This window comes from Hemicordylus capensis, chromosome 1 (assembly GCF_027244095.1).
Source record: "Hemicordylus capensis ecotype Gifberg chromosome 1, rHemCap1.1.pri, whole genome shotgun sequence".
In the NCBI taxonomy this organism is placed as follows: domain Eukaryota; kingdom Metazoa; phylum Chordata; class Lepidosauria; order Squamata; family Cordylidae; genus Hemicordylus; species Hemicordylus capensis.
In genome coordinates, this window is record NC_069657.1 from 368,515,442 (window position 1) to 368,528,859 (window position 13,418).

At 40.0% G+C, this 13,418-nt stretch overlaps 1 protein-coding gene across 1 annotated transcript in view; it reads left to right on the forward strand.

Annotated features, from left to right (window-relative positions):
• Positions 1 to 13,418, forward strand: part of IGF2R (insulin like growth factor 2 receptor) — a 138,276-nt gene that overhangs the window by 40,024 nt on the left and 84,834 nt on the right. Inside the window, exons 5-7 of the mRNA XM_053294828.1 lie at positions 1,352 to 1,484; positions 2,756 to 2,876; positions 4,448 to 4,559. Of these exons, the coding sequence (XP_053150803.1) occupies positions 1,352 to 1,484; positions 2,756 to 2,876; positions 4,448 to 4,559 (366 nt within the window). The remainder of the gene's footprint in view (positions 1 to 1,351; positions 1,485 to 2,755; positions 2,877 to 4,447; positions 4,560 to 13,418) is intronic.

Here is a 13,418-nt window from a genome sequence, read left to right on the forward strand (position 1 = left end):
TTGCCCATATGCTTCTTATTGTTTGTTACTAATGCTCCACAAAGTGCTAAAGAAGGTTGGGTTCAGAATAAAGTGTACAGGGTAGGTGGGGGGATGGGAGGGAATGAAGGACTTCATACAAATTTTTTAATGTGGAAACTTTAACCAACCAAAATTGGGCAGTTTGGCTTCATGTATTTTTGTATCACTGCAGAGTCAGTTCCAGGTTTGGGGGAGGCCATCAGTCAAGATTTGTTTAGTGATCTCTCCTCACAGGATGATAGCCCTTCCTCGGTGCTGCTGCTATTGCTTACTTGCCCACCAGAGAGCTGATGGGCGGGCAAACAAGTGGCAGTAGGAAGAAAAAGGAGGAGCTGCCGCCGCCACTTTCTCTGGAAGCAAGAGAGAGCAAGCAAGTGAACAGGTTAATAGCAGCTGCTGTTCTGTGGTGGTGTTGCTGCTTGCTCAAGAAGGCGGGCAATTGAGGAAGTGCTGGTGATGGCAAAACCTGCCATGGGGGCTTCAGACAGTGATGGGTCTTTCTGTAGCATGGGGACCTTGGCATCTACCCTAAATGCTGACCCCAATGCTAGTTGTCTTATTTATTTCTGAACACACAGGCAATATGTGAGCAGTAACTAGTGGCATTGGGTAAGGTTGCACAACTGCTATGGGCACTGAGAAATTATCTGGTCTTGCTGAAATTGCTGGATTAGTACTGCACATATCTCTGTCTCAATGGATTTGTCTAATAGGTGGAATATATTTTTAAAAGTTTCTTAAGGTGGCTTATATAGATACTTGCATACCAGTTAACATTCAGCCCCTTCAAAAAGGCTTCCAGATAACCGATAAAGCAGCAGCTCAAACATTAAAATTAAAATTTTAATGTGGTGTTAACACTTTTATCTTTTTATGAATTTTAATATGTTTTGTTTTAATTCTGTACACCGCCTTGAGATTTTTATACTAGGTGGCATATAAATTCAATAAATAAATGAATATAATAAAAATAAGTAATGGCGGCGGCAGCAGCAAGTGACCATTAGAATCTAGGACAAATAAAGTCTTGATCTGGCACCTAAAAACTTGTTAAACTTGGTGCCTAGCAAGCAGCTCTGAGCCAAAGGTGGCGAATCACCACAACAAAGGCCCGTTTCCCAGTTGCCATCTGCCTGATCTCCAGAGGCCACCCAAGGGAAGTATCTCCATTTTTACCTTAAGAATAAGGTAATCTCCATGCTCCCTTGGAAGCATCTCCATTCTTACCTTAAGTAGCAGTCAAGTTCCTGTGGAGCAGTTGAGTCTTTAGAAATATGACTTTAAAACAGTGTGAACTTTTGTTTGTGACTGCTTATGTTTAATGTTCTAGGTGCCCTGCTATGTATTTGATGACGAGTTGAAGAAACGTGACTTGAATCCGTTGATTAAGACTCCTGGAGGGTACTGGGTAGACGAATCAGAGGATGACCTGGCGCTGTATATAAACCTCTGTAGAAGCATAGGTTTGTGTCTCAGTGTGCATTATGTGTCAAATGTGCCATAGTTCAACCTGTTTTCTGTGTTCTTAATCAGATTAAATGTCTTTGTTTTAATAACTTGACAAGAGCCATCCCCGGGGCAGTCAGTGAAATACTTAAGCAAGTAGAAAAACAGCTATTTTCTGAGATCAAAATGTTTGCAGATGAATTATTTCAAAGTCCTAGGAAAAAACTTCATTGCTCCCTCCCCGATTCCACCCCATATACTCTGCCTTCTATTTCTTTCTTCTCCTATACTCTCCTTCATAATTAGGTAGGGTTTATAACAGCATTATTCTTCAGCTTCCCCCCCCGTTCTTCCCCACCCACTGGATTAAATGCTTTATGCCTGCAACACTGAACTTTTTAGCCTTCTCTGTGAGGAAAAGGTGGCAGCTGGGGCACTTTTTCTAGCCAGTACAGTGTTCCCAGGCATTTGCTCTTCCTGACTAGCTAATGCTGGTGGTCTTGTGCCAATTCACCAGCCAAGGGTTTGAGAAAGGAGCAAGTGATAGGCAAGATTGTATTTCGGGAATTGCTCTAGAGGCAACCAATGCAACATTCCATCGTTCTAGTGGGTATTTGGATACTGCCACATTAGCTAGTGATCTTCTGATCTGTTAACTTATTAATGACCTCATGATGAGTGACTGTTACGGGTCCTGTGTTTGAAATGAACACTCTCACTTCTACTAAATCTCAAAATGTTGAGACCTGCTTCTGAGACAGATATCTCAAATTGGCTTTTGTATCCCTTTATATCAGAAGCATTGAGACTTCTGTGGCTTGCTTGATCTTGAACCTGATTCAGCAGTGTGTCTTCTCCAGCCCCACTAGATATCATACTATAACTTAATTGGCTGTGCCATAACTGGATGGCTCACAAAGTAAAGCAGTATAAGAGAACATATAATTAAAAGCACATTAAAACAAAACTGTATTTACCTGAATCAGACTAGTTTTTGCCAAGATTTTTGATATTGGAAATCAAGAGGTCATCTCAAATTGAGCATCCTGTTTGAGTAAATGCAGGTATAACCTATATTTAACCCCATTTTTTTAAAAGGGGTTCATCTTGAATTTAGTAGTCTTTAATATGGGTGAATACAGGCTTGGTAAAAATTCTTTATGTAAAAAGCTGAGAATAGAAGCTGCTTCACCCAGTCTAACAATTCAGAAATCTAGCCATAGAGCCTTATTTCTCCTACACTGAAAGATAGAATATTGGGGTTAATATCTAGTACTTATATTAACAGGAAAGTCATCGGATGATACTAGGAATTGTCCAGAGGGCACCGCAGCCTGTCTGTTGAAGGGCGATCGTGCATTTGATATGGGACGTCCTAAAGAACCACTCAAATGGCTTGGCAACAACAGGTATGTCTGAACCCTTCTGATCTTCTAAAGGGACTAGCCTTTGAATGCCAGTCATAGTAAAAGGCCCCAAATTATATAACTGTTAAGTAAAAAGAATCATTTGAGGACAAGATTTCCCCTCTTCTGTGCCACTTTTGAGAATGTTGGTAGCTTGAGAGTTGTGTCTCATGTCCTTTTCCTTTTATTTGTTTTATTGCACATATCTGTATACTGCCCAACTTGTGTCTCTGGGGCAGTTTATTGTTTACAATCAAAGTAAGTTAAAGAATTGAAACATTAAAACAATTTGTAACAAGAACATAGCTTTGGATTTAAATTGGCCCATGTTTGTGGAGCACAGCTGAGAAATGCTGCTTAGAAAACAGAACAGCCTAGATTTGTTTTGGCACTTCCAAATTATTATGCTTTTTTAAGGAAAGTTAGTAATTGGTGGTAAAGAGGACCATTATCCCATTTGTCGGAAGTAAGAATATGGCTAGGTGAAAACTTTACTACAAGAATAGGCAAATGCTGCCCTCGTATATTAGATCAGTATCAGGCTAACTTGCGAGTGAGCACCAAAATAAAAAATACATTCAAGTTTTTATTTTATTATAGAAATATGAGATTATGGGTGGTAATGAACCTGTGGAAGACTTATGGCCACTGACATAACATTTTAAAGAGTTGGCAGGTCAACATAATGATTGTTTAATTTGGAAAAGGCATATCCAAACTAAAATTATAAAAGGGAAACAGATCTGGGAGAGTATGTCTCACAGGAAGAATGGTCTTGATTATGGAAAGCTGTGACAAGGTATTTTGGCACTGTTGCTCTTAAAACTACAGTATCGTTTATACTCAGCCCTTGTAAGGTTGTCATATACATGTCTTGTCAAGGCAACTGTTGGAAATGCCACAAACCTAAAGCTGGTATCTATCCTATGTTTTGTATTTGTATTTTGATCATATCATTCTGGTTGAAAGTTTTGGATGTTTTAAAGGAGACAATGGGGTATGCTAACATATGATCCAAAACTTGATTGGTTTTGTTTATATACTTCCTGACTCCAAAAGTTCAAGGGAGTTCACACACAAAAAAGATAAGATAAAAGAAACTGTTAAAACAATTTAAAACACATTAGAGTGTGGTTTATTGTTGGTAGTTTAGCAACTGTGGCAAGACTTTTTGTATTTCATCTTATTGGAAAGATCTGCATCCACACCCATTAATAGATATAAATGTACTTGGAAGATTCCATTACTTGCAAAATTAACTTATTTTGGAATATCATAAATGAATGAAAAAGCAGAGAACTTTATTCAGTGATAGCTATCTATTTTACTTAACACATTTGTATACTGCCCAGAAAGTAGGTCTCGATGTTTTGGAACTCGACATCTAAAGATTTACTCCCTTACTCTTCTGTTCATGCTTGGATTGCGTTTTTGTATTAAATACTTGGAAAATATGGCCAGCTGGCAGTAATCATTCTACTCTTGCTATTCTTGCAGGTCTTGCATGTTTAATCTCTTAGCTTGAACTTATTTTTTCACTGTTAAATTTCTGTTGCTCTGTTTTTGTCCTCCAGACTTGAAGTGAGCTATGCAAGAGAACCTAGCGATGAAAAACCAGATTTTTGTGGTGACAGTACTCCAGCAGTGACTATTACTCTTGTGTGTCCACAGGGGAGAAGAAGAGAGGTAACACAAAGCTCTCATGGTGTGAAGTCATATTGCTCAGTTAGGAAGCTCTTGGATCAAGCCCTTAGCCCATTGATAAAAGGATATGTTTATGTTAAAGCATTAAGGATACAGTGTAGATTCCATATCTGAAACCCACAAAGATGAGAGAATGCAGGGTAGATTAAACCATTGTATATTAAAATACAAGTTTTTTATGTATGCTGAACTGTTTGTATTTAGGATTTAGATTTAAGCATAAGGGTGCACATAATTCTCTTGCTGAAGCATAGGTATCTCCTGTCCTGTGGTGGTGGCAGCAGCAGCAGCCTCTGGGTGCAACTCCATTTGCACTTGAGTGATGCATACTGGGGCAAAAAACCCCAACTTTACACATACACTGATAGGGTCTGAGCTGTCAGTGACTGACCAGGAGAGAGATCTTGGAGCCGTGGTGGACAGCTCCAAAAAGTGTCGACTCTGCATGGCAGTTGTGAAAAACAGAAATTCCATGTTAGGGATAATTAGGAAGGCGATTGAAAATAAAAATGCTAATATTATAGTGTCCTTATACAAATCTATGGTGTGGCCACACTTGGAGTACTGCGTACAGTTCTGGTCACCATATCATAAGGACATTGTAGAACTGGAAAAAGTGTAGAAGAGAGCAACCAAGATGATCCGGGGCCTGGAGCACCTTCCTTATGAGGCAAGGCAACAGCATCTGGGGCTTTTTAGTTTGGAAAAGAGATGGCTTTTCAAGCCATTGAGAGGTGTATATAATTATGCATGGAATAGAGTGAGTAGACAGATAAATTTTCTCCCTCTTTCATGACACTAGAACCTGGGGTCATCTCTTGATATTGATGGCCAGGAAACCTAGGACTGACACAAGAAAGTACTTTTTTCACACAGGGCATAATTAATAGATGGAATTTTCTGCCATGGGATGTGGTGATGGCCACTAGCTTGGATGGCTTTAAAAGGGGCTTGTACAAATTCATGGAGGATGGGTCTATCAATGGCTAGTAGCTTGGTGGCTGTAGGCCACCTCTAGTCTCAGAGGCCAGATGCCTCTGAATACCAGTTGCAGGGGAGCAGCAGGAAGAGAGAGGGCATGCCATCATCTCTTGTCTGTTGGCTTCTCAGAGTCATCTAGTGGGCAACCTAGTTAGCTGCATATTCTGTGTTCTGATAGCATTGACAGTGTTCTGAAAGCATTGATGCAGCATTTATCTGAAGCCTGCATATGACCCACAAAGCCAAGTGCCACCTATCAGTTTGCTGGGTGTGTGTGTGGGTGGTGGTGGTGTTTAAGCTTTGCTCATGGTGATAGTTTCTGTATAGGTTTTCTCTCCTTTCTGGGAGGTGGGTGGGAGAAGTAGCTACAGCAGCCCTGTAAATGCTCTTAACAGAGCGATGCTGTCAGTGTCATGGCTGTATAGGTAACATGGAGTTACTAGCATGACTCTGAAAAGTTGTGTTCCTGAATATACAGAGGGAGCCTAGACTTAATTGGTGAACCTTGACTTTTAGTAGATCAAAACCCTTGATTTAAGATGAATTCAGGTGTCTACAACTTTCACTTTTGCTTTAATGTGTAGACACTGCAGAGTAAGATGTTCAGCTAGACTTTGTGCCATGTGAGCAGTAAACAGTTAGTTGAGTTCCCTATATTATACTTGCTTTACAAACTAGGTTCCATGCACCCACATGTTGCTTTGGTCTTCCAGCTTGACGCTGGGCTGAGGAGGGGTATTCTGAGGCAGAAATCAGATGTGTTCAACATGTAATCTCACTTATTGGTGTGTTTCGCTTTCCTGTCAGTCTTTTACAAAGGTTGCAACCTCAGAACAAATTTCTCTCATTTTTAAAGAGACTGTATACAAAATAGGAGTGGAGCACTTCTTGGCATTATTTTAAAAACACCACCACCACACCTAGTCCTCTGGATGCCATGGATAATGTTGGAATTGTACAAGCATAATGTGGTGGTTGGGAAGTGGGGTTATTTCCTCCCCTTTAACAGGGATTATTCCATTATAAGCATCCTCATGTTTTTAAAAAAGATCGTTTAACTATCCTCCCATTTTTAAAAAGGATTTTTCATGATTTCACAGCTTTTTATAGGGCTTCTTCCATTGTTCTGTTGCCCCTTAACAGTAGGATTCAAAGGTCTGTACCGTTAGGCATCTGCTGCAGACACAAGAGGCTCAACTATCCAGCAGTCCTGCTCTGAATGGTGATAAGCTAGCACCATGTAGCTAACTTTTGACTCACTTGGTCCACACAACTTGCCTTCACTCATTCATTAGGCAGGCTGCAACCATCCTTGTCTGAAAAGATTCTCTTCCCAGGAGCAATCAAGCCATTTGACATGTGATTTTGTGTGTATGTGTACATATATAACTTGAGAACAAAAGCGTGTGCTCCTCCATAGACCTGGTTTTTTTTGTTTAAATAACTTCACAAGGATTTGGTGGGGGTTGTGGGGAGAGTGCATTGCCATTGGCTTAACTTATGTCACTTTCATGTGGAAAAACAGCTTTGAGGTGTCATCTTCCAAGCTGCTGCTGTTTGGTCATCTCTCAAAAGATGTACACCAAATTTGGATAGGAATGGCAATAGTAATCCAGATGCTTGATTAGATGGATGGTCTGGATTTCATGACAGAATTTTCAGAGTTTATAATGTTGGGATGCAATGTTTATGCCTCACCATAACTTTATAGATTTTACCGAGCTTGTTTAATATTGGAAATATCGTTGAACATTTCAGTAGGATAAGAACAGCCCTGCTGGATCAGGCCCAAGGCCCATCTAGTCCAGCATCCTGTTTCATACAGTGGCCCACCAGATGCCACTGGAAGCCTACAGGCAGGAGTTGAGGGCATGCCCTTTCTCCTGCTGTTACTCCCTTGCAACTGGTACTCAGAGGCATCCTGCCTTTGAGGCTGGAGGCCTATAGCCGTCTGACGAGTAGCCGTTGATAGACCTCTCCTCCATGAAGTTATCCAAACCCTTCTTAAAGCCATCCAGGTTGTTGGCTGTCACCACACCTTGTGGCACAGAATTCCACAAGTTGATTATGCGTTTTGTGAAAAAGTACCTCCACTTGTTGGTCGTAGATTTCCTGGCAATTCCCCTGAGGGAAATATCTTATAGTGCTCACATTCTAGTATCCATTCATATGCAACCAGGGCAGACCCTTTTTAGCTAAGGGGACAAGTCATGCTTGCTATCACAAGACCAGCTCTCCTTTCTCTCCTCCTCTCTCTCTTCGTCTTTTTTCTTTTTTTTCCCCAAGTTCATTTATTTATTTATTTTAACAATAGCAATATTGTCATTCATTACAAATACACACATAAAAGATGGACTTCCCGCTCACATTTCTTCATGAATCATCAACTATAAATTTTACCCTTGCTATAATAATAATTCAAAACATAAGTTCAAGCCCTTACAGACATAATTAAACTAATCAACCTGCAATTTATACTAAATTTCAAACCCTGCTGTCAAGTCCATAGTAGGGAAGTAATTTTTTAAATACAACAAAAATGGTTTCCAATCTTCTTTAAAACATTCCAAGTTTTGATCTCTTAATAGTGCTGTAAGTTTTGCCATCTCTGCATATTCCAAAGTTTTTATCAGCCAGTCTTCTTTTGAAGGCAGTTCACTAGACTTCCATTTCTGTGCATATATAATTCTAGCTGCCGTAGAGGCATACATAAAAAATGTTAAATTGGTTGTAGAGATAGCTCCTTGTGTTATTCCCAGCAGGAAGGATTCTGGCTTCTTAGGAAATGTCATTTTAAATATTTTCTTTAGTTCATTATATATCATATCCCAATAGGCTTTAGCCTTCCCACAGGTCCACCACATGTGAAAAAATTTGCCTTCAGAATGTCCACACTTCCAACATTTGTTTGAAACATTTTTATACATTAAAGCCAGTCTTTTTGGTGTCAGATACCATCTATACATCATTTTATAATAGTTTTCTTTAATAGCATAACATGCAGTAAATTTTAAATCCTCTTTCCATAACTTTTCCCATTTCTATATTACGCCCCGCATCTTGAGCCCATTTTATCATAGTCGTTTTAACCACTTCTTCTCTTGTCTCCTCCAAAAGCAACAATTTATACGTTTTAGAAACTAATTTTTCATCATTTTGACATAATTCCTTCTCAAAATTTGAAGTCTGGTCCTCAAATCTGACTTTAAGGTCCTTCTTATACATCTCATTTAACTGATGATACTGAAACCAATCTCTAACTATATCTTGTATTTCAATTAAACTTTTTAACTTACAATCCTTTTCGTGAAAATGTACCAAATCCCTATAGGTACCCCAACCCGTTTGCATATTTACTTCTTTACGTGATAAAGCTTCAATCGGAGATACCCATAACGGAGTTTTAGGTTCAAACCAATTTTTATATTTTAACCACACCCTCATTAAACTCCTTCTCACATAATGGTTCAAAAAATCTTTATGTATTTTACTTTTTTCATACCATAAATACGCATGCCAACCAAACCTTCTGTCAAATCCTTCTAAATCAAGAATTCTAGGGTTTCTTAGCTTTATCCATGTCAAACAAACAGCATCAAAGTACAACCTTAAGTCTGGCAAGGTAAGACCGCCCCTTTCTTTTAGCAATAGCACTTACATTTATATACCGCTCTATAGCTGGAAGCTCTCTAAGCGGTTTACAATGATTTAGCATATTGCCCCCAACTATCTGGGTACTCATTTTACCGACCTCGGAAGGATGGAAGGCTGAGTCAACCTTGAGCCCCTGGTCAGGATCAAACTTGTAACCTTCTGGTTACATGGCAGCAGTTTTACCACTGCGCCACCAGGGGCTCATTTTGCATCTGTTAGATTCTTAAAATTAATTCTTGGTCTTTTCCCCTGCCAAACAAACTTAGTTATGTCCTTCTGCCATTGCTTGAAACAAGTTAAAGTGTTAATAATGGGAATAGTCTGAAAGAGAAACAACATTTTAGGCAAGACATTCATTTTCACCACTGAAATTCTTCCCATTAAAGAGAGATTCATTTTGGACCATCTTTCTAAATCAGTTTTCACTGAATTCCATATTTTGACATAGTTATTTATAAACAACAGGGAGTTGTTATTTGATAACCAAACCCCCAGATATTTAACTTTCTTCTCCACTTTCAGCTCACTTATTTGAGAGAATCTGTCTTTAGTTTTCTCGTCCATATTTTTAGTTAAAACCTTAGTCTTGGTCTTATTTACAGTGGTCCCTCGACTTACAAACTACTCGACATAAGCATTTTTCGAGTTACAAATGGCAGTTTTAGATCCGGTTTTAGATGGGGTTTCCTCGACTTACAAATTTTTAGATGGGGTTTCCTCGACTTACAAATTTTTAGATGGGGTTTCCTCGACTTACAAATTTTTAGATGGGGTTTCCTCGACTTACAAATTTTTAGATGGGGTTTCCTTGACTTGCCTGCCTGTTTACTGCCTGTTTATTCTTGAAAAGAAATGTTCCTGTGCAGTTTGCAAGCCTTACTGGGGGTCTGGGTCTTTTTTCTAGGCTCCGGAACGCATTAATCCGTTCCCAATGCATTCCTATGGGAAACCGCTTTTCGACTTACGAATTTTTCGACTTACAAATGTGCATTCGGAACGGATTAATTTCGTAAGTAGAGGGACCACTGTATATAAAATCCAGCCAGTTGGCCAAATTGTTGTATTTTATCCAAGAGTCTTTCGATCTTATCCATTGGATTTTCTAGAAACAGCACAACATCATCTGCAAAAGCTCTCAGCTTATAATCCTGTTTCCCAATTTTGGGACCATGTAATTTGTCATCTTCTCTGATAGTTCTGCAGAGCACTTCTAGAACCAATATAAAAAGCAATGGGGAAAGTGGACATCCTTGTCTTGTCCCTTTTTGTATTACACAATTGTCTGATAATTCCCCATTTACAATAATTTTAGCATATTGCTCTGAATAAATTGTCTTAATTGCCCTAATAAAATTATTGCCAGCAATCATTACCCCTAGTAATCTCCACAAAAATTGCCACGAAATATTGTCAAAGGCTTTCTCTGCATCCAAAAAGATCATCGCCATTTGTTTATCATTATGTTTTTCATAATACTCCAGAACATTCAAGACTGTTCTGACATTGTCTCTCAATTGTCTCTTTGGTAAAAAACCAGCTTGATCTTCATGGATAAAATGCCTCAGTATAACCCTCATGCTTCTTGCCAAAATAGCAGCAAAAAGTTTATAATCATTATTTAAAAGTGAAATTGGTCTATAGTTTTTAACTAACGTTAAGTCTTGATCTGGTTTTGGGATTACTACAATATTTGCGTATTTCCACGAATCCGGAATAGAGCTCTTTGTCTTTTTTTTCTAAACTATATAGCCCCAGGTATTGTAGCCCTGCCTCATAGGAAAGGTGCTCTAGGCCCCTGATCATCTTGGTTGCCCTCTTCTGCAGCTTTTCCAGTTCTACAGTGTCTTTTTTTAGATGTGACCAGAATTGTACGCTGTACTCCAGGTGTGGCCACACCATCATTTTGTGTAAAAGCATTATAATATTAGCAGTTTTATTTCAATCCTCTTCCTAATGATCTCTAGCATGGAATTGGCCTTTTTCACAGCTGCCGCACATTGAGTCGACACTTTCAACAAGCTGTCTACCACGACCCCAAGATCCCTCTCCTGGTCAGTCACTGACAGTTCAGATTCCATCAACATATGCTTGAAGTTGGGTTTTTTTGTCCCAATGTGCATCACTTTACACTTGCCAACACTGAACCGCATTTGTCACTTTGTCACCCACTCACACAGTTTGGAGAGATCCTTCTGGAGCTCCTCAGAATCTGTTTTGGATTTCACTACCTGGAAGAGTTTGGTAACATCTGCAAATTTGGCCACCTCACTGCTTACTCCTTCTTCTAGATCATTTATGAGTAAATTAAAAAGCACCGGTCCCAGTACAGATCCCTGGGGGACCCTACTCATTGTGAAAACTCTCCATTTATCCCCACCCTCTGTTTCCTGTCCTTCAACCAGTTAGCAATCCATACATGTACTTGTCCCCTTATCCCATGACTGCTAAGTTTTCTTAGGAGTCTTTGATGAGGAACTTTGTCAAAACCTTTTTGGAAGTTCAGGTATACTGTGTCAACTGGATCAACTTAATCCACACACTTGTTGACGATCTCAAAGAACTCCAAAGGGTTTGTGAGGCAAGATTTCGCTTTGCAGAAGCCATGCTGGTTCTCTCCCAGCAGGGCCTATTGTTCCATGTGCTTTACAATTTTATCCTTAAGGATACTTTCCATCAGTTTGCCTGGAATGGACATTAAGCTAAATCTGCCTGTAATTTCTCGGATCACCACTGGATCCCTTTTTGAAAATCTTCCTTTTTGAATATAGGAACAAGTATATGCTCAGTATCCTCTGCCGTGAAGACGGATGCAAAGAACTCATTTAGCTTCTCTGCAACCTCCATATCCTCCTTAATAATCTCTTTCACTCCCTCATTATCCAAGGGTCCAACCACCTTCCTGGCAGGTTTCCTACATCGGGTGTATTTAAAGAAGTTTTTGTTATTCCCCTTGATGCTTTTAGCTAAATGTTCCTCAAACTCTCTTTTTGCCTCCCTTATTGTCACCTTGCATTTCTTTTGCCAGAGTTTGTGTTCCGTTCTGTTCTCCTCATTTGGACAGGCCATCCAATTTCGGAAGGAAGTCTTCTTCCCTGTTATGGCTTCCTTGACATTACCTGTTAGCCATGCTGGCATCCTCCTGGACTTAGTGGTACCTTTCCTCCTTTTGGGTATACAATCTAATTGGGTTTCGAGTAGTGTGGTTTTGAGTAAACTCCATGCATTCTGGAGCGAAGTGACTCTTCTGATTTTCCCTTTCAGCTTTCTTTTCACCATATTCCTGCTTTCTGAGAAGTTTCCTCTTTTGAAATTAGAAGTGTCTGTGTTAGACTTCTTTGGTGATTCGCTCCCCACATGTATGCTGAATTTGATCACACTATGGTCACTGTTCCCTAAAGGGTTGATGACACTGACATTACACACCAGGTCCTGAATGCCACTCAGAATTAGGTCCAAGGTCTCCTTCTCTCTGGTTGGTTCCATGACCAACTATTCTAGGGTACAGTCATTCAGCGTATCTAGAAATTTGACCTCTTTGTCATTACCTGACTGTGAATTGACCCAGGCTGTGTGGGTAATTGAAGTCACCCATTATTACTGCTTTTCCTTTCCTTGAAGCCTCCCTGATTTCCTCCTGCAACTCCCAGTCACTGTCAGCATTTTGATCCGGAGAGCGATAGCACGTCCCCAGTAGCACATTTGCTTTCAGGCCTTGTATTGTCACCCAAAGGGTTTCTGTGGAGGACTCCGGTCCACCTAGGTTTCCTACTTTGTTAGATTCTGTCCCTTCTTTGACACACAGTGCTACTCCACCTCCAAGGTGCCCCTCCCTGTCCTTTCTATAGAGTTTATATCCAGGGATAACAGTGTCCCACTGGTTCTCACTGTTCGACCATGTTTCTGTTATGCCCACTATATCAATTTCTGTGTTAGCAGCCAAGCACTACAGCTCACCCATCTTGGCTCGGAATCTTCTGGCATTGGCATATAAGCACCTTTACGCTGAATCTCTTCCCTGGTGTCTGCTATCTTTCTTTTGACTCTTTGACCAGCTGGCACAGTCTTCTGTCTGCTCTTTATGTGGTTCTGCTCTGTCCCCTTCTGTTTTATCTGAATCCTTTACACCCTCACACTTTAAAGGCTGGCATTTGCCGAACCGGATACTGTCCAGCTCTTATCGGCTATTCCCCAGGCATCATTTTAAAA